Source organism: Carassius gibelio, chromosome B6 (assembly GCF_023724105.1).
Source record: "Carassius gibelio isolate Cgi1373 ecotype wild population from Czech Republic chromosome B6, carGib1.2-hapl.c, whole genome shotgun sequence".
NCBI classification, from domain to species: domain Eukaryota; kingdom Metazoa; phylum Chordata; class Actinopteri; order Cypriniformes; family Cyprinidae; genus Carassius; species Carassius gibelio.
In genome coordinates, this window is record NC_068401.1 from 2,775,658 (window position 1) to 2,798,544 (window position 22,887).

At 33.7% G+C, this 22,887-nt stretch overlaps 1 protein-coding gene across 3 annotated transcripts in view; it reads right to left on the reverse strand.

Annotated features, from left to right (window-relative positions):
• nav1b (neuron navigator 1b) overlaps positions 1-22,887 on the reverse strand; it is an 80,690-nt gene that overhangs the window by 34,959 nt on the left and 22,844 nt on the right. For all 3 annotated transcript variants that reach the window (XM_052559710.1, XM_052559709.1, XM_052559711.1), the window contains 2 exons: positions 6,756-6,894; positions 2,169-2,472 (listed from right to left, as the gene is read on the reverse strand). In XM_052559710.1, the coding sequence (XP_052415670.1) occupies positions 2,169-2,472; positions 6,756-6,894 (443 nt within the window). The remainder of the gene's footprint in view (positions 1-2,168; positions 2,473-6,755; positions 6,895-22,887) is intronic.

The following is a 22,887-nucleotide window of genomic DNA, read 5'->3' on the forward strand; positions in this document are numbered from 1 at the left end:
TCTGAATTTTCAGCATCATTACTCTTCAATGTCACATGATCCTTCAGAAATCATTCTAATATGCTGATTTAATGCTCAGCATACATTTATTATTGTAATAGCAATAATGAAAACAGTTGTGCTGCAGAATATTTTGTGGAAACTGTGATTTTAGTTTTCATGATTTCTTTGATGAATAGAAAGTTCAAAAGAACAGAATCAATTTGAAATTGACAAAATAATGTTTTGTAACATTGATAAATGAATATATTTCTTTAGTGTCACTTTTGATCAATTTAATGCATCCTTGCTGAATAAAATAATTAATTTCTTTATATACACAGTGAGTAATTTTACTTCAAACTGGCCACACAACCCTAAAACATCAGAAACTGAATCTTTTATTCAGTGTTATGACCTCTCGGCTTTATATTTCTTAAATTGGTGTCTTTGTTTTTGCCATTTGTGAGGATACTTTTATAACAGGATGTCAGTATGACAAAGTAAAATGCCATATGATGCCAAACAGCTGCTGGTTTTCTTCTAAGTGCACTGGAGCGCTGACTTTTAAATGTCATTGTAAACTATGGATCCAGCGTAGAAAGGTAAACTACATCAATGGAAGATGGTGAAAAGATGAACCTGACAGGCTTCTCTCTCAAACAATCTGCTCAGGCACTTGAGGAGTGTCAAAGACATCATGAAAAAGAGTTAATGGAATAATTCACCCTAATTTATGCATCCTCGTGTAATTCTAAACCAGCATGACTTAATGAGGTTTGAAAGATGCAGCGAAAAGAAGGACCCCCCACCATCTTTTTTTTGTGGGTAATGACTTAAATCTCACATAAATCTATCATAAGACTGAGTCACATGGACTAGCTTTATGGCCCTTTTAATGTTTGTCATAGTCTATTTTTGTAGCCCTGGTCTCTGTATGCATTCTTTGAATAGAAAAGCTTAACATGGATTGATATGAAGATTCATTTCATTTTTTCATTTTCATTTAGCTGACGCTTTTATCCAAAGCGACTTACAATTGCTATATATATCAGAGGTCGCACGCCTCTGGAGCAACTAGGGGTTAAGTGTCTTGCTCAGGGACACAGTGGTGCCTCACAGTGGATTCGAACCCGGGTCTCTCACACCAAAGGCATGCGTCTTATCCACTGCGCCAACACCACCCCTAGATAAAACTTTGAACTATCGAAGTTAAGATTCAGTTTTGATCGCTTTCATGTGGTTCTTTATAAGTTTCCACCAGTCATCGTTCTGATATCTGCTGAAGAGACACTTCACCAAACTCTGTATAGCACATGGTCTTCATTTATAACAGGTTATGGATGACAGCAGTAACACAAACAACCACAGAAGCTTGTCCAACTGATTCATTTCCAACTCATGATATAGTCCCAGTAATATATAACCCTTTTGGAGCTGCATGTTGGATGGCAACTTGAAGATGCATGTTTGGATAACAAAAAGTTGTTGTTTTGCTGCCAAGAACGGGTCCCCCGAATGAATTTATGTCTAAAATATGTTTACTGTATTTTCGGGATTATAAGTCGCACTTTTTTTTCATAGTTTGACTTGTCATGCGTCTTATAGTCAGGTGCGACTTATAAAAATTTATTTGACATGAACCAAGAGAAATGAACTAAGAGACATGAACCAAGAGAAAATATTACTTTCTCCAGCCACGAGAGGGCGCTCTATACTGCTCTTTGCTCCTGTAGCCTACACTGAAGACACAGAGCGCCCTCTCGTGGCTATAGACGGTAATGTTTTCTCTTGGTTCTTGGTTCTAAATAAATGCGACTTATAATCCAGTGTGATTCATATGTTTTTTCCTCATCATGACATATTTTTGGACTGATGCGACTCAGGTGCGACTTATAGTCCTAAAAATACGGTAAATCCAAATATACAGTCTTTAACTAAATATTCGTAAACATACCCCCATAAGATAAACAAACAAACAAATAAATACATAAATAACATATAACAAATATAAAACTAAAATTGCAAATAAAATAAACATAAATAACTAGATTAAAAAAAAGCAACAAAATATAAATAAAATAAAAAAGCAAAAACAATAGAAAATAAAAAAAACAAAATATATTTTTTAATAAAACAAAAAATAAAACAAAATAAAAAAAAGTAATAAAATAAAAAAGTAAAATTACCTGCAACTTTTAGCACACTTTGTGAAGTGTGTGTGATGGGAGAGGTGACGCCCACAGGTGGATTTCGGCCCTTTCTGAAGCTCCCAGGTTGTCCTAGACTCTGAGGTTTCTTCAGTTCTCCTTTCCCCGTCTTGTCCTGCGCAGAACCATCCGGCAGCCGAGTTTTCCTCCACTTGCTGGAAGGCTCTGACTTTAGGCTGCCTGTGTCATAAACACCATCAGCTTTCCGTAGGGACTTACTGTCCTCGCTGTACCACGCCAGTCCACTCTCCACCAGAGAACGCTTCTCTGCATCCGTCCGCAACTAAACACAGAGTACAGCGGCTGTTAGAAGAGCAGATTTTAATGTTCGAAACTTTAGGGTCTAGAGATTTTCTTTAAAGGAATGAGAACGTACATTCAGCGGGAATGCCTTAAATTGATCAAAAGTGACAGTGAAGACATTACATTTAAAATAAATGCTGTTCTTTTGAAACTTCTACTAATCAAATAACCCTGAAAAATCAAATGTATTACGTCTTCCACAAACAAACAAGAAGCAGCACAACTGTTTTCAACACTGATAATGATCAGAAATTTTTCGTGAGCAGCAAATCATCATATAAGAATGATTTCTGATGGTGCACGATGACGACGTACAGTAATGAGCAGTGAGAGTAATTTGCTGAAAATTCAGCTTTGCATCACAGGAATAAATTACAATTTAAAACGTATTCAAATTCAAAACAGTTATTTACAATTATAATAATATTTCACAATTTTAATGTTTTTATTGTATATTTGATCAAATAAATGCAACCCTGGTGAGCAGAAGAGACGTCTTTCAAAAACATTTTTTAAATCTTGACCCTAAAATTCTGAATGGTAGTGTATTTGCACTACATTTCATAGAATAAATGAAGAAACTACATGCATCTCATACTTTGAAATATACATGAAGTATATATAATTAGTCTATAGATATGTAATTAGTCTATACTTTTTGACTTGGTTATTATAAAGTGCATATTTGCATGCAAGCTCATTTATGACTTACTTTACCTTCATTTATGATGTAAAAAAAAAAAAATTCCAAGGAAAAACCAAATGGTCTTCTTACAGTGAACGATACAAAGCAACTTTACAGAAAATTAAGTTTCTACAATATTTAGTAGTAGCTTATGGTGGTGACTGTCAGTTCTGTCAGGATTTTTCAAAGTGCAAAGACAGAACGAGGAAATAGAAAATTCTGATACATGCGATGACTATCCATTATGACATGTAGGCACTTATATATATATTCAATTAGCCTACAAAAAAATCTTATGCATTGCAATCCTTAAATTAAAATTTTTGGCATGTTTGTGTGCTGCTGTGCGTCCCTGTGTTTAATAAGCAGCATTTACACGTTGCGGACCCGCCTATACTAACACGCTCTTTAAATAACAAAGAAAAAACATTGCACCAGACTTTAGACCAGGTTTGAGTTGGTCTATGGCGCAGTCTATTTTCAGTCGCCTGAAAACACCTCTTTTTAAGGACCAGCACGCCCATGGGCGCAAAAATGAGCACAAATGCATTTGCTAATTAAACAACGTGGCGCTGGACGGGGAAAATGCGAGCGGCGCCGAACTGAAACTAGCAAACACATTTGTGCTGTGCCTTGCGTCGCATTGCGCCGGGTGTATTACAGGGCCCTTAGTCTTAAAGACTTTCCCACATTTACCCTTGGATTCTCTGATGCTATTATATGGACGGTCTGGATTGAAGTCCACATGAAAGAAACAGAGCACATTTCTCAGATGGAAATAACTTTGCATTACATATATACTGCATAAAACATGCCAATTATGGATGAAACGTTGGACATTGCACTGCGAGCACTTGCCAGTGCCAAGAATATGACATTTCTCTTTTCACTCCGTCTTAGAGTAAAGAACAGATGGCACATTGAAAACATCTTCAAAATTTCATGTAACCATGCTATGATGATGTTACCATAGCAACAGAAAAAAGTCATATTGTTTCCTTTTCATCTGTATGAGAATTAATGTGTCTCTAATGATGAGGAAAACAAAGATTTGATTTCATGGTGAACTGATAGCGAGCGCTTCAAACAAGCAAAAGACTTGCCCAATGGGAAACAGCTGCTCTTAATTCATCCAAGACAATCAAAAGCCAGGCTTTAACAGTAAGTACTGGTTCTCCCGGCCTGACTTTGACAGCAGGGGGTGAATGTGATACACGTGTGTCTCATACTTTGCTTGTGTTGCATTATTTGTAATCATTATTTGTGATGCTACGATAACATTTAGAAACTTAATGTGACGTGTTACACTGAAAAACAGCAGACTACCAAACCAGAGACATCTTAAACTGAAGATGGCAGAAACACCAAACCACGGCCTGAAACTGTCAAGACGTCTTGCATTCTCTCGTCTCGACACTGAACAAATCCTCAGAGGTTATTTTATGTCAGTGTTTACCAGAGAAGGAACTGAAAAACAATGTCAAGAACAGATATGGAAGTCATTTTAATATGTGCCTTGGTGCCCGCATCCAGTTTTAGTTTTTAAGCACCGGTTGCATGTTCATATTTCATTTCAGAACAAAACAAAAAAAAATCATTGCTAATTATCCATATGATTAGTTAAAGGGGGGGTGAAATACTATTTCATGCATACTGTGTTTTTTACACTGTTAAAGAGTTGGATTCCCATGCTAAACATGGACAAAGTTTCAAAAATTAAGTTGTACGTTTGTAGGAGTATTTTCGTTCCAAAAATACCTCTTCGGGATTGTCACAAGTTTCGGAAAGTTTTTTTCGAGTATGGCTCTGTGTGACGTTAGATGGAGCGGAATTTCCTTATATGGGTCATGAGGGCACTTCTGCCGGAAGAGCGCGTGCTCCCGTATAGCAGAGCAGAGAGAGGCTGTGCACAGCCTGATCAGAGCGAGAGCGTCGCAAAATGTCACAAAAGAAGTGTGTTTTTGGTTGCCAGGGCAAGACAACCCTGCACAGATTACCAAAAGAGAAACAGCATTAAGGGACCAGTGGATAGAGTTTATTTTTACAGAGCATCAACGGAGTTGTGCAAGTGTTTGTGTTTGTTCCCTGCATTTCGAAGATGCTTGTTTTACAAACAAGGCCCAGTTTGACGCCAGATTTGCACTTCGTTTATTTCTTAAGGATAATGCAGTCCCATCGAAAAAGGGTCACGATCGTGTGTTGGAACCGCAGGCGGTGAGTAAAACTGCTTCAAATATCTCTGTGTTGTTAACTTAGCTATCGGCGCGTAAGCACATCAAGTAAACAACATGCGATGTTGTCATCAAACTGCACTTTCCACATGTACAGCTTAAAAAAAAAAGAAAAAAGAAAAAAAAAGACGACATAAAGTGGAACTTTGTAATTTTCCAAAACTGCTAAGCAAATATATACAGTTTCAGTACATACCACATAGAGACGTCCTGCTGTAGTCGTTGATGCTGCTGCTCTTGTTAAATTTCAGCCTCGGGATCTGATTCTGGATCATAAATATACGCTGAATCTGACTGTTAGCCATGGTTTGTTTTGGATGATGGTTTTTTCCTCACGGTAATGTCACAGCTTCCAAACGCTCTCAACGCAAAAGCCTACTGGCGCTCGTGATTCTTTAGCTCCGCCGTAAAAATCGGTACAGACTATCTTTCTCTTATGAATATAATAAAACTAAAGACTTTTTGGAGTTATGAAGGATGCAGTACTACTCTATAGGTACTCAAGATGAACAGGATATTGAGTGAAAACGAGCATTTCACCCCCCCTTTAAGTAAGTTCAAAGAAGTCTTTTCTCAACAAGATGGCATTCTTTTGTTCAGAAGTACAGTGAAACAGAAAATGTGCGGAAATATTATTACAATTTTAAATAACTGTTGTCTACTTGAATATACTGTGAAATGTAATTCATTCCTGTGATATTTTCAACATCATTGCTCCAGTCTTCAGTGTCACATGATCCTTCAGAAATCGTTCTAACATGCTGATTTGCTGCTTGAGAAACATATATGATTATTATCCATGTATATTCAGGATTCGCTGATGCATAGAAAGTTCAAAAGAACAGCAATTATTTACAATCTTAATCTTCTGTGACATTATGTATGTCTTCACTGCCAATTTCGATCAATTTAATGCATTCTTATTCGTACCAACAGCAAGTAAAGTTTCTAACTTGTGGACCAAATATGGCCAACTTTATATTCAAAGTGTTGCATCATTTTTAGTTATAGACTGATCTAAAGCACAGACCTAGGAACTCTAGGAACATGACTTTTTTGGATGAGTTCTGGATATTTCCCTACCACAGAAAAAAACATTTCCTCCAATGTCTGCATGTTTTTACAACAGCTGCAGTCTAACGTTTTCAAGAATGTATTCCCATCTGGAACATTTAATCATGTTTTAGTGCAAACTATATGATGTCCCAAACCTGCTCGGTTATTTATTAACTAGCAGTGTATACCAGTAGTGGTTTAAGCCAAGTTTTACTAAATCCAAACAAGCAAGGTTCATAAACATGAGCCAAAACTTTCGCAGCACAAAAACCCTGTCTGTGATCTGCTCACCATGACGGAGGAGTTGCGTCGCGAGCCCACAGGTGTGGTGGGGAGGGAGTTGAGAGACGAGCTGGCGTTGAGTTCCTCTGAGCTCAGGTTATCAGAAGCATCACTCAGACCGCTGCTGATGGAGCTGCTCTCGTCCCAGCTGCACACACACACACACACAGAGAGAGAGAGAGAGAGGAGATACAGACGCTTAGAAGAAACCAGGAAAGCTTGAATCATGCACGATAGCACAGGACCATACCCAGAACATAACGCATTGCTTAGAGTCAGATGATTTATTATTATGATTAATTTGTTTCTGGATTCTCTTCTGAAATGTATTTTGGGAGATAAAAATCAGACACAAATGAATCAATATTTGATGTACAAATAAAGGTGGTTAAAAGAATCATCACAGTTGAAGAACTAACTTTAGTTCCGCAAAGAACCTTCTTTTGCCAAAAAGAACCATAAAGGTTCTTCAGATGTTAAAGGTTCTTTATGGAACCGCTGAGACAAAAAACTTCTTCTATGGTATCGTGAAGCACCTTTATTTTTAAGAGTGCACAGAAAGAGTAGATCTGGACTGAAAAAATGTATGACTTTTTTCTCACTTAGGGATTTCGATGGAAAGTCATTTGTGTCAGCAAATAAAAATATCAAAAACATAATTGCATTTTTGGATCTCACAATTCTGAGCTTTTTACGCATAATTGTGAATTATAAAACTGGTAATTCTTAGTTAACATCTTGCAATTGACATTTTTTTTCCTCCACAGAATATAACAAAATTAAAAAGGTATTTATGAATTTTTTTACCTTACAGTTCTGACTTTTTTCTCATCAATTCATGTTTTTTTTCAATATAAAAATCGTGACTTTTTATCTCACAGTTCCTACTCTTCTTCTCTCTTTTTAGAAATGTGAGATCATATCTCAAAATTATAAGTCCTAAACCTGTAATTACAACTTTACAGTGTTTCACAATGTTTACTTTTTTTTCTGAGAGTTCTGAGTTTAACTTAAAAAAAAGGTAATTGTGAGTTTTTATCTCACAAATCTGTTTTTTCTTCTCTCAAATGTGAATTTATATTTGACAAATTGTGCATTTTCAAGTTCTAAACTCATAATCATAAGTTAACATCTCTCAGAAGAGTTTAAATCTCTTCAAATGATTTTTAATATTATTTTTTTCACCACAGAAGTTGTTCAAACATTGAGTTTATATCTTACAATTTTTAGTTTATGTCTCACAATTCTGACTTGTTCTTAAAACTAAGGGAAATTATTATGGGTATTATGAGATATAAAGTCACAAATATTTGTTTATTTTTTGTATTCATACTGGAACTCAGCTTTCAGAGCAAACCTCTCCTGAAACTGAAGAAGAAAGATCACAGTCGCATCATTTGATCTCCATTAAGATCATTATTTGAAACCATTAAGATCCTCAGTGATCAGAGAAATCATTTGTCACTTGTCTTTCCTGTGAGAACTTTTCTGCTCCATTACCTGACCCACGAACAGACAGCAGGGTCTCGTGATGGCACAGATGTCTTCACCATACGACCAGAGACTCGCTCTACCACACAAGCTCAGTTCTGGCTTGCGTTTACTCCCCAAAAAACATTGGAAGGGATGTAGATGCATGTGTTGTTGAAGAATGATGGGTAGTGATTGAAGAGGTTTAAAATAAATGCATTGTTCTTAAGGTCAGTGAGTTTACAAATGGCAAAGCATTAGTGTCTTAACTATGAATGTTTTTTTTTTTTTTTCTGGCAAACGCTACGGCTTTGGGGTTTGTCCATCTGTTCTGAAAGAGGGAAAGCCACACTAGGATCATAATGATTCATCTTCAGTCTTGCATGACAAAATGTGATTTAGGCCTGAAACATACATATGTATATAAGCCATTCCTCTTCAAACTCTCCTCTTTAGATGTCATTGTGTTTTCTGATCTAAAATAAATACAATGAGTTGTGAGGTTTTAAGTAGCGCTCCAACATCTACACTATCTGCTCTTGTAAATAGATTTGGAAAACTCTCAAAATATAAATCTTTAAAGTGAGATACAGTTTGGGAATGATCACATTCTTGATTATATTCTTGAGAATGATTAAATAAACAAATGTTTCACTTTATCCAAATAAAAGAGAGAAAAAAAAAAGATTGGGAATAATTATATTGCTCATAAGTAAAAACACTGAAATAAATGGATGTTTAAAATAATAATAAAACCAAAATCACATTCCTAATAAAAAGTAAAAAATATGTATAATTGTCTCAAAATTATAATAAAAAATACTGGCATTTCCAAGACTGGCATTTCTGCAATATTCATAGTAAAAAAAATGAAAAGAAAAAACAAAGTAGACAAAAAAAGAAAAAAAAAATATGAATATTAAATTGATTTTAAATTAATTAAAAATAAAAGTGAACAAACAAACAAACAAACAAACAAATAATTAGTTAAATAAATAAATTCTTTATAACAAAAAACAAAATAGTAAAGTAATTGAGTGTTTAACTCACAAAATAATAAAAAAGAAAAAGAAAAAAAAACTTTTAAAAAAAATTACGTCCTCGATAAAGTAAAAACATGTAGAAAACAGATGTACAGTATAATTCTCTCAAAATAATAATAGGAAGAAAAGATTTTATTCTATATAAAAAAAATATATATATATATTTCATAATATATATATATATATATATATATATTATGAATACATCTGGAAATAAAAGTAAAAAGAAATCCAAATTTTAACTCTTAAAAACTTCATTCTTTAAAAACTGTTTTTTTTTTATTGTTCAGTAATTTTATAATTCTTGAATCAAAGGGATAAAATATACTGATGGATGCAGTGAAAGATGCGTTTGGACCATCTTTCTGAACAGAAGGTGTTTAAAGAGCCACTGAAGAACGTTTAAGCAGATGACACACGTGGGATGTTAGTAATGAACCTCCGTCTCTATCCTCATCACGCTGGGTCTGAAGTACTCTGTGGTTCCCGACTCAGCAGAGTCTACGGAGATGGAGAAGGGAATAATGGGTGCCAAAGAATCAGAGGACAAAAATGGCTTGTTGATGTTCGGAAGAACAACTTAAGGAGCCAGCAATTTGTGCTAATTACAGGTTGTGCGGCACAGAGGGGAGAGAACGAACTTGCCTACATGTCTCAACGGTTAGAGACGACTCCCGCAAAGACATTTCTTAATGCTTTTCTTTTCCACATCAGTTTCTATTTCCACCAGTTTGAAATGTAATGGTGGCACACTGGAGCCAAAAGTCAGCCAAAGTCTGTGTCAGCTAGTTTTAGCTTCATTTACATGGGAATTGTGATTGAGATATAACATGATGAGAAGACCAAAGAACAAGTCAATGACTAGATTTTTACATTTTCTAAAGAATATAAGACATGCAAAAATCATAAAACTTAAAAATCTTTTTATTAATTGAAAATAAAAAGATTGCTTTAAATGTATTTAAATTGCATTAAAATACAAAATAAATATTACATCACTTAAAGAATAATGTAAAAAAAAATGTATTTAATGCAAAAACTAATAAGAAAAATAAATATCAATTTGAAGCGCTGGTAACTAATTGAAGTAAAATTGATGCACTAAGATAAAATAAAAAAAAAAAAAAATATGTATACATAAATAAAATACAATAAAAATAATATAAATAAAATAAAATAAAATGTATTAAAGCTAAAATATAAAAACAAAAACTATTTAAAAAAAATCTAAAATGAACTTAATTTAAAATACAAATGGGTTGCCATGTGAAAAACTCATTGTAAGAAGGTTAAAGCATTGCTAAGGTGTACTAGGCCAGTTTTAACCAGTTTTAACTTGTTTGAAGTTAAAATAAAATATAAATATATGATTAATATTTGATAAGAAAAACATGAAAAACAAAATAATTTGAAATGTTTTATTGGCAAATAACTAAAATTAGAAAAATGTTAACTTAAAAAGATTTTTAAAAATGAATACAAATAAAAGCCTATAAAAATGTATGCTTTTAAGTAAAAAAAGTCATGAAAAATTAATTTAAAAAATTTAAATAAAATATAGTATGTCAGATGGCTAAGAAAAATCTTTGAAAAATCGGCGGAAATTAGAAATGTTGACTTAACAACTAACTGAATTAATAGATGAAGTATTACAATTACTAAAAATGAAATAAAAATTAATTAAAGCCAAAATAGAGAAAAGAGAATAAAGGTATATATAGAGCTACAAACATACTAAAAATAAGATTACAAAAATAAAGCTAATTCAAAATATGAATAAATACTATAATACTGTAGTATATAAATTATACTAAAATGCCGCTGCAGATGAGTGCATTTAGCCGAAGCTCAAACATACAGACATTATCTGTGACTGATGTCTGAGCACAGAACAGGGCCGAGGAAACTTTGCTTCATCAGACTCACTCTCAGTAATAAAATGTTCCCTCTCTCAGGAAATGCTCTCTGTCTCTATACTGGGCTGAGGGACGGTTCATGAGGAACCGCTGTGGTCTCCAGAATGGGCAACGGTGCCATCAATCTCATCCGAACATTCAGTGGAAAACGCCAAATAACTCAGGAAATCATTCATCACAGCTGCTGAGAAAACACAGCCCAAAAGGTACGAGTTTGAAATGGAAAAAGAAATGCAACGTAAGAAGTACAGCTAGTTTCTTTAGCAGCTTTACAGTGCACACTGTAAAAAAAAATGTCCTATTTACAGTAAAGCTCTGACTGTGACAATGATACAGGTATTACAAGAAGGCATATTTGTGACTGTTTACCCACTGTTTGTCAACCTATAGAACCACATATTTCCTAAAATGATTTAATGTTAATATATATACCAATCTACTTGAAGTAGCCGAATCTACTTTTAACCTTAAAATGTACTGTTAACCTTCATGATAATAATACAGGTGGTAAAACAAAGCTAAACGATGAATCATAAACTGTCACATGGCCAATAATCACACATAGATGCATGGTGCACACCAAGATAAAACACACACACACACAAAAAAAAAATTATGCACTTGACATTAATCAAATAACAGAAAATGCACCATAAAACACCTTAAATACTGGAAACATTTATTTCCAGTATTAAGTAACGCTATATTTTCTGCAAATGCACAAAACGGTTGCTATATATTTAGTCTGTGTGAGAAATAATTGATATATAAATGGACTAATCTTTCTGACAATGGTCAGGAGTCTGATAATGAGACGCTTGGAGACAAAAGGTGCTCGTTTCTCTAATAATGTGTTCATAACTACTAAATACAGGGAGCCTGAGTAAAATCTATGCGATAAGAAACTAAAACCTCTAAATAACTTAGTCTAGTATATTTGGGTTTCTCTCTCACAGCTCCTTTGGGGTCTTGTGCATGTGAAGTTATTCAGCTCAGTTTGACTAGAAGACCAATATTTGATGACAGAATCTTAACGCATTGTTATTCCTGGCTACAGTTCAAGTTGGCTGGTTCATTTGTATTCACGGTGATAAAATAAAAAAATGACTTTGGGTGGGGATGTTTTGTTGGGCTTGAAATATTAAGCAGTTATGTTCTCCTCCCAAATGAGTTACACCCATATTGGAGAGAAAATGGATAGAATCCACTAGTGACACAATACACTGGGGGAAGAAGGATCATGTCGAGTCTTGAGCTATTTACCAGGTGACCAATTCAAACAAGCACGGTTACTCCAACAGTGAACTGACTAATACAATATCCTTACACTTCAAAAGGAAGAAAAGCCTTTGTAGACATTTGGAAGTCCTAATTAGCAGCTCAAGACTTGACCTTGACCTCTGTAAACATGAACATGCACTTGCAGGTTGGTGTTACAGTTTCTGGTTTGTCTCTAACTAATAAGAGTCGCCCGGTTTCTTCTTTGAAGAGAATTATCAAGATGGCATATGCACTACGATATGATTAATACAGAAATACACACTGTCTTACATCAGCAGCATTGGTTTTGTTAACTTAAACTATTAAATAAATAAAAATATATATCAAAATAAAATAAGTATGTGTATATTAAATAATAAATCACATGTAAATTATTCATAAAAAATGACAAGAGCACAATTACTAAAATGTAAACTACAATCAGCAGTTATTGTTAAAACTATTAAATATAATTAAAAACTTAAAATATAAATAAAATGCAAAAAAAAAAATATATAAAATGTAAATATACATAACATATAAATATTTAATAAGTATATGTATAAATAAAATGTAAGTGATTAATTAAAATGACAGAAGCACAATTACTAAAATGTAAACTAAAAGCAACAGTATGTTATTGTTATTAAATATAATACAAAAACCTCAAATAAAATACAAAAAGTAAATAAAAAATAAATAAATATATAATTTAAATATAAATACAATATAAATATTATAATATAATAATAACATTATTATAAATATAATACTTAATAAAATTGTAAGTATAAAATGTAATTGTAAAGGTAAAGTCAAACAGAAACTACTAAAAAACGAAATCATTAAAACAACAAAATTACTAAAACATGAATTAAAATTTAAGTGAAAACTGAAAATTAAAAAAAACTATTTCAAAATAGCAAAAATTATATTATTATATAAACTATACCAAAAACACACTTGTACAAAAAGACACTAATGTCCAGTGATGTTTATTTTAATATTAATATTATTAATAATAAGCAATTATTCCACCAAGTAACATGGTTAATGAGCAACTGTAGGCTGCAACTATAAGCATTCGACTATAATGTGTGCTCACATGTTTGTTTACACTGGCTTCCAACCAAGGGCGTAACTTTGGGTCTACCATTGGGGGGGTTAAACTTGCGGCATATTTATTAATTAATTAATTTATTGAATAATTTTCTTGTGTAAAAGGTAACATACTAATTTGCATAATTTAATTATGCACCCCCCCCCCCCCCAAAACAAAAAAACAAAAAAAAAACGGGTGACTCTATTGGAGCAAACATCAACTTAAGTTACAATACAGTGACATTGGTTCTACACAGTCCCTGGCACCCTTTGGCTTTACCTCACAGGACACTGGCAAACCAACATCTAGCCAGCCAACTCCAGTCAACAAAACAGCATGATAACAAAAACAAAAATAACAGCATTAAACTTTCAAATAGAGAAAATGAAAGTGCAAATATATTATCACTTTGGAAGAAATAAGACTCAAAAGTAGATTAAAAAAATTATAATAATTGTGTTTGCATTTAGCCTCTGATAACATCAAATTCAGAAACTGAGAAAATACAAGTGTGGACTGACGTTAACCTTAGTTGTGCTTTGATTCATTTTGTCACTTTGCAAACTCCATGCCAAAAAAAAAAAAAAAATTATATATATTATAATATATTATAATCATCTCAAATTGAACCGGAGGTGGTAAATTCCTAATAATAATTTAACGTTACGTAATTTTTTAGGTATTTTAATAAGATAGATACCTAAAATACGTTGCGCATACAACTCAATTAACGCGAACATTATAAAGGTGTTTGAACAACAAAACACATCCACTTGCACATATTTGACAATCGGAATATCAGATATATCCTGCTATAGCTAACAAATTTGTGAAATTAGAATAAAAAAGGAAATAAAAGCAGATCATCAGTCATCAGCGCTGACAAGCAATGAATGATTCGTCTCCATGGGAACCATAAAGCGATACTACGATCAATAACGGTCGCCTTGAAAAACTTTTAAACTTACGTGTGAAAAGGTTAAGTAAGGCTTACATATAAATGTGTCTTTGTTTTGTTTTGAGTGTATGGTCAATAAATAAAGTAATTAGAAAAAACATGTTTGTCATGTATCTACTCCCCACACTTTGAGAAACGCTCAGCTAACTTAACAGCCAATTTAGCGGGGTACCTCCGTTTGGTCAGGATTTTCTTTTCTTTTTTTTTTTGGCTGGTGTCGACAAACAATGAAAAATTGTTGTCTGGCTGCCTTTCAGTGTCCTTTTCATCTTTTCGTCAGCTTTTTCCACCCATTCATCCCAGGGACTGCGCAAAATAGTGAACAAACTTGGTAGAGAAAGCCGGTTGGATAATACCAAGTAGTCGGTGCGGGGGGCGGGGGGTACATTACAGATTATTTAAAATATGATACTATCTTTCTTGCTGGCAAATGAAATTAATAAAGAAAACGAACAAAAGTATTTATTCTGAATATTTCATATTATTTTAATCTGAATGGTTTGATGATATTGAGGGGGTTATATTAGTTGGATCTGATTTTTGGGGGGGTCATGACCCCCCTAACCCCCCTGCAAATTACGCGCATGCTTCCAACGCAACTCATCCAATCAGAATATAGAACTGTAAGTAATACAGAACAGTGTCCACAACTGATAATCCTTTAAAATAACAGGGGACTAGTAAAAGAAAAAAATATTGCTGGCAAAGTTTTTTCCTTTCATAATTGCCAAAAAAAAAAAAAAAAACTTTACTTACTTTGAAAAGAACATGGTCCTGTTCAGACACGCGGATGTCGTCAGAGGGCGAAACTCCCTGCGCGCGAATCCCTCATTCATCGCTGATGAATCACGCACAGTTATCCTGTCTTTGTTCACGCTTAATCCAACTCACATCCACAGAAACTATCCGCCTGAGACCAGGAGTCCCTCTCACACAGGCAACACCCCCGTCAAACACCCCCACCTCCCGGACAGCTGTAATCACATCCAGATGTGCAGCAGCGTCCAGCGAGAGCCAGTACAGATGCGTTACTGCTGGACCTGATGAAGACGACCGACTGCTGCACTTACAGTCACTTACTGACTGCAGAACATTTCTATCAAACCTTCCATATATATATATATATATATATATATATATATATATATATATATATATATATATATATATGGAACACACACATGCACACACGCACGCACGCACACACACACACACACACACAACTCGCATACATTGAAATGATCTGTCTAAAGTATAACTAATACCAGTATTACTAGTAAACCTACTAGTTAAAACAAAATTAATAAAATAATGCATTCAAATACACAAATATTATAGTCTATAAAAACAGCATAACTTTTGATAATTCTTCATGCATCACTTCATGGTTATTGCACACTTTGTTGTGCATGTAATGGGACAGTATTTTTTTAGGTATGTTGGAGTAGCATATACTGTAAATCCTGGCACATGAATATTGAAATCATTCAGTATGTTGCATGCACTACTATTTAAAAGTTTGCGGTCGTACATTTATTCATGCATAAATTGATCAAAAGTGACAGTAAATATATTTAGAATGTTACAAAACATTCTACTGTATGCCAAATAAATGCTCTTTTTGAACTTTTTTATCCATCAAAGAATACTGAAAAAACATGGTTTACACAGAAATATGAAGCAGCACAACTGTTTTCAACATTGATAAAACATTGTTTCTTGAGCAGCAAATCAGTATATTAGAATGATTTCTGAAGATCATGTGACACTGAAGACTGGAGGAATGATGCTGAAAATTAGGGCTAAAATGATTCCTTCAGTAACTTGAATAAATAAAATAATCTATGCTTCGTTTAGTCCATTACTACACATGGAACACTGTGTTTCCTCACGGACCATTATAACTGATGCACAACCCAATAAACATTAATCAAATGTCAATAAATATGGTAATTTTTTTTTTTTTATGCTCATTATGATGTCCCTTTTAGCTATATTTTGTGAAAGACTAAGCGCCATTTATGTGATTGTCTCATTCTCTCTCTGTGACAATCCCCCCCCCCCCCCCATACACACACACAAAGAGACATTTAAGAGGGTATATTCTCCAAATAACTAATTTCATGTTATAGAAAAATGTGTTTAGAAATTGTATCTGGACTCATGTTCTTGTTCCAAGTTATTTTCCTGTCCATTGATTTTTGCATCTTGCAAAAGCAACAAATCCTTCGAAGAAGACAGTAAAGGCTTATGTCATGCTTGAGCTTTAGTTAGGCTTGAAAGTTAATTTGCACAAAATAAATGCAATGTTTAGATATGATTATTATTTTTATGTATTTATTTGTTGTTGTTTACATATCTCTCTCTCTCTCTCTCTCTCTCTCTCTCTTTCTCTCTCTCTCTCTCTCTCTCTCTCTCTATATATATATATATATTTATGCCTTAGTTTTAAGTTGTAATAAAATCAAGATAAATTGATTTCTGTATTTTTATTATATATATATATATATATATATATATATATATATATATATATATATATATATATATATATATATATATATATATATATATATATATATACATATATATATATATATATAATTTTTTTTTGTGATACATTTGTATTTGCATTTTGTTTGTAACTTGGAAATTATTTATGGTAAATGCATTAAATGGGTTTAGTTTTCATGGTTATTAATGCATGCAATTTCAGCAATAAAATGGTATATTTTTATGAAAAGGAAACAAATTAGTTGTTTATTTTAAGAGACCTATCTTATTTTCTCTTGTATATTTAGCATTGCTCTTTAATAAAGAAAAATGACTTCTTATCTTAAGTACATGATTAATCATTGGAATAATCGGTAGAATACTCAATTACTAAAATAATCTATAGCTCCAGTCTTACTGAAATTTCAGCTTAGATCGCAGCAATCAATTAAATTTTACAATATATACACATTTTAAGTTAACGATATTTCACAATATTACCGTATTACCAAATAAACGCAGCCTTTATAAGAAATCTTACTTTTGAATGGTAGTGTATCAAATCAACATATCATCACAGAGCACAAGCAGAGTACCTGTTACAATGTACAGTATACAGTACAAGATTTATGGAAATGTTTTGAGCTTTTAGATTTACAACACCCACATCTACTGAAATACTGGTGAGATAAACTTCTGGCTGTGTCTGAAGCAGCTGAAGCCAGAAACACACAAACTTTCCATGACAGTCCCCTTAATGGCTTTTCCAGATGGCTAAACTCACAGTGAATATCTTTTATCTCTGTTCACCTTTGATGTCCGAGCTTCTGCTTCATTCACCCCAGAGTCTGGAGGGGGAAGACTCAATGAGCACCATGTGAGCGTGAGAAGGACGGGGAAATGCAGGAATATATTAGCTGTGAGCGCGTTACTGAGTGAAATGAAGCTCGGATGGTTTGCTGTCATTCATTTCTTTCATGTGGCTCCAGTGGTGCCGAACCATGTCTACACATATACACACAGATATCTATACCAAACACACTGTGTGTGGCCCGTGCTCTTTTAGCCATGAGGTTATGCATGCACATGATTACTAAGCATGGATAATCATAATGTGTAAACAGCGTGTTTCCGCAAATAGTAAACTGATTTACTTTACAATAACTTTACAGCCCTATAAATATGTATTTGAAGGCTTAATAAAAGTTCAGATTAGGACATTAAATCTAAAAATGCATTTAAATCACAAAAATGTGCATATTCATATTTTTTTCTCACAATGCAATACCCTAATGTTTAAATAGTTAAGAATAAGGAGTGCAAACTCAAATTCAGAACTGTCTTTTTCAGTTTTAGCGGAGTCCTGCATAAAAGTATGCTAAATTGTGTGCATGATTTACTATTTCGTTACCTCGATTTATAAATTGTGTGCATGATTCTTTAAATCAAGGGAACGAAATAGTAGTCATGTGCACATTCAAGTACTTCGAGGGAATGATTTATTAATTTTTTTCTTGCATGTCATGTGTGGGGCTCCGTAGTTATAATCTAAAACACATGGAAGTAAAATAGACTGCAATTGTTTTTTCAGTAAAAAAATAAAACACAGAGTATTATAAAACACTTACTTCTGTGCATTAGCTAATTATTTCTGTTGTTTGGCATTATGATAAATGCATAACATCACTACATTGGGCTACTTTGAACTCTGCGATTAAGACCAATGCAGTGCATGAATAACACATCATTCACTTTATACCCAATTATTAAATTAAGATTTCAGTCAAACTATAAATCAAATGACTTCAAACCCATCAAACCACTTTTGCATGAACAAATGCTCCACCATGCACGTGTTACTGTGTGGTAATTGACTGACTTTTATGTAACAAAGTGCTTTAGAAAGTCTTTTACACAAAGCATCTGTTAGATCAAGATGTAAGATGGTGAGTTATGTTCACAGAACTGGAAACAAATTATGTGAATATCTCAAACCACAATACAGCAACTCAAGCTTGGAACATTAATAAAAGAGATATACACTTTCTATGCACATGTTCAGAAGAAAAATCATTGCTCAGGATATGTCTCAGTTATGAATCACTTAGGCATCAACTTCATCTCGAATGGTTCTCCTTGAATGTTTTTAGTAACACAATATCCACTAATGAGTCAATTTACAATAATATACAGTGTATAGAGCTATAAAATGAGCATGGATAGCTGATCAGATCATTTGCATAAATTCTCGAGTTCATATTTGTCAGGATCCTGCCCTGACAGTCTTGTCTGTACTGTCTTTGTTCAATGTGTCTTTGTTTATTTTGTGCCTGAGCACATGGTTGTGTCTCTTGTGTCTACCACGTGCTCCTCTTGTCCCACCTCCTTGTTTTCCCTGGTCACGCCCTCTTGTTTAGTCCCCATTAGTCAGAGTGTTGTCACCTGTTTCTCATGTCTCTGTATGCTTTTATTGTGATCATTTCCCTCATGTGTTTGCCGGTTCGTTTTGTGTGTGAGTTAGTGTCTGCTTAGCGTGCTAGCTGTTCTAAACTAATAGCGTTTTTCCCTTGTCAGTTTAAGTCTGGTATTTGTTAGTTTAAGTTTATCTTGTCACTTATTCTAGTCTAGTTTAAGTGTTTCTTTTTGTTTGGATATCACTTTTAATTTGACTTAAGTTTGACTTGTTCTTTAAAGTATTTTTCCCCTTTTGAGTTATTTTCTTGGTTAGTCTTCCAGTTATTTCTAGAACTTTTTGTATTTGTTTCTTTACCTTTTTAGTTTACTTTGGTTATTTCCCTAGTTAATCTGGTTTCTAGGTCATAGCACCCTTGTCTGATTTTTGCCCTTGTATTATTATTATTATTATTATTATTATTATTATTATTATTATTATTATAGTTGTTGTTGTTGTTCTCATGTTGTCTTAAGTCTTGTCTAGTGTTTTGTGAGTTCTGTCTGTTCCTGTCTTGCCCGCTGCCTTCTCCCTGGCTACTGGGTCTCCCCGCCTGGAGGTCTGACGTGTGTGGCTATACCTCTATAGTCAAGTGCCCTTGGTTCCTGGTGTTGTGGTCTGGTCCCTTGCACAGCCTCCTCTACAGTCCTGCACTCGGTTGTCACCCAGAGCCCCCCTCGGCAGTCATCCCCCCCAACTGCCTGCTCCACTGTCTACCCATCTACCCAATCCTACTGTCTGGACTGTTCAAGCCACTGCCTCCTATCGTGCTTTGTCTTTTGTCAATAAACGTTCCTTGTTCACTCTGCATCTGGGTCCTCTCCCTCAGTAACCCTGACAATATTAGGATCTCTGCATATTTGCATATTTTTATATTTCAGCAAATCTGAGTACATCTCTAGATCTCTCTTTTGAAATATAGACTGCTTTATTTGAAAAAACATGAGAACTAAAGGAATAAATCACACAAAAATGTACTCACTCTCAGTCGAAGATGTAGATGAGTTTGTTTCTTCACGGGAACAGATTTGGAGAAATTACACCACTTGCTTGCCAATGGATGCTCTGCAGTGAATGGGTGCCATCAGAAAGAGAGTCCAAACAGCTGATAAACACATCATCATAAAAATGTTTTGTGAAGCCAAAAGATGCATGTTTGTAAGAAAAAAATACACCACTGAGGTGTTTTTAACTTCAAACTGTTACTTTGGGCTAAAATAGTGACAGTCTATAATCTACGGCATAATAACGCTTCCTCCTGTGGAAAAGTTTATCTCCTGTTGTCCTCTCACATTAAAATCCACTCACATATTTCTTTAGAGCTGTTTTAGACTTGTAAATGGTGCTTGATCTGTGTGGATATCATCCAGATTCAGATGGGATTACTTTAGCATTATTATTGATTATGGACTGGTATTTTAGCCGGAAGCAATGGATTGAAGTTAAAAACATCTTACAAACACACAAGCTTTTGGCTTCACTAGGTGTTAATCGCTGGACTGGAGTGGTGTGGATTACTTGTGATGTTTTTATCAGCTTTTTGGACTCTCATTCTGACGGCACCCATTCACTGCACAGTATCCATTGGTGAGCAAGTGATGAAATGCAAATCTAATGAAGAAACAAACTCATCTTCATCTTGAATGGTCTGAGGGAAGATATTCAGCAAATTAAATGTTTAATTTTTTCGTTGAACTATTCCTGTAAAAGTCTCCATTTCATTTTAAATCTCTGCATGGAGATAAAACCTTTCTTTAATTATTTACTTATTTATCGGCAATTCCATGTCAATGCACAGCACACAGATCTGCACCAGCACAGCAGAAACCTAAGAATAGTGATAATTCACTGACACCCACACCAGACACCCACAGCAGAGAGAAGCTGTTATAATATTTCACCGACCTGTGCGTCACACACATGCATTTCACATACTTCTGTACTTCTCAACGTTTTAAAATCTCATTTGCTTTGCATTGCACATCTTGAAAAATAAAAAAGGCTTGCACTTAAACTAAAGGCTTCTGCTGCTACAGTATGTCTCCAGCAGGGGTCACAACATGTGAAGTAAGACCTCGTCACACCCTCTGTTATGAGCACAGAGAAGTCTGTCCTGCTCAAGACTGATGCAGTAGAGTTACTGATGCGTCCAGCATTCAGCCTGACCACACATAGAGAGTGTGTATGTAATGGGAGTCTTACAATAATACCCCTCAAGACCCCATACACCTCTCCAGATGTTCTTACGGTGTGTTTATTTGTTTGAAGGACAGCTGATGACCACATGCTCAGAGATCTGCTCATCTTTCCTCCTATGGTTAATGGATTACATCCTGTGAAAGCTTCTTGTGAATGAGGTTTTGGAAATATCTAAATACTTGCGTGTCTAGAATTTCTAACAAACTGCATATACATTTAGCTTGAACTAAGTTTAGCTAGTAGTTGCTAGGGATTGCTAGAACTTTACTATTAAAGCCACAGTATGAGTTGTAACATTGTTGACCATAATTTAAGCTTAAAATGGTAAATATGATATATTGTCAATTGAACTGCAAAAATCAGTTTGATTCTCTAATTACACACATGCACAGACATCAGGCCAATACACACCACTAAACTAATCAAAAACAAAAACTCTATAATGCACATAATTAATAACAAAATTAACTTTTTTCAATGTAATGCAATGCTCACAGATAATACTGATTATTAAAAATTATATTAACAATATTTAACCATAAAATTGCAGGTATTGTATTGTTAAATATTAATGTAAATAATACAATTAATTATATTGTATTCTCATAAAGTGACTCATACTTTTAAGTAATGAAAAATGTTACTGTTATTTTAATAAATTTTTTTGTTTTACCATGACATCTATTGTTTTGTAAAATATAATTTCAGTAATAAAGTTTTTAAATATAAATAAATTATATGACTACTTTTGTGCTTTTAAATATCATTCTATACAGTAATAATTAATATTATTATAAACCCTTTCATTCTTTTCGATGAAAGGCATTGTCTTAAATATATTTTCAATCATATAATTACAAATAAAAATAATGAAAACAACAACAAAATATTTTAAAATATTATTTATTTCATACTAAAACTGTCTAAATATAAAAGTAAACATTGAAGCATTTCTACAATACTTTCAGTTAAATTATATATATATATATATATATATATATATATATATATATATATATATTTTTTTTTTTTTTTTTTACAGTGTTTATTTTCTATAGTGGTTTAGAATAAATGAACAGTAAATACACATTAATTATATACTTACATTATGCAACATTACATTTGTGCATATGCTTTTATCAAAAACGACTTACAAAAGAACAAAGCAATGAAAGAGCTGACAATAATCGTAACACACAATGCCAGGTTTATTAGACAACTAGATTGAAAACAAGCTGGAGAAGGGAA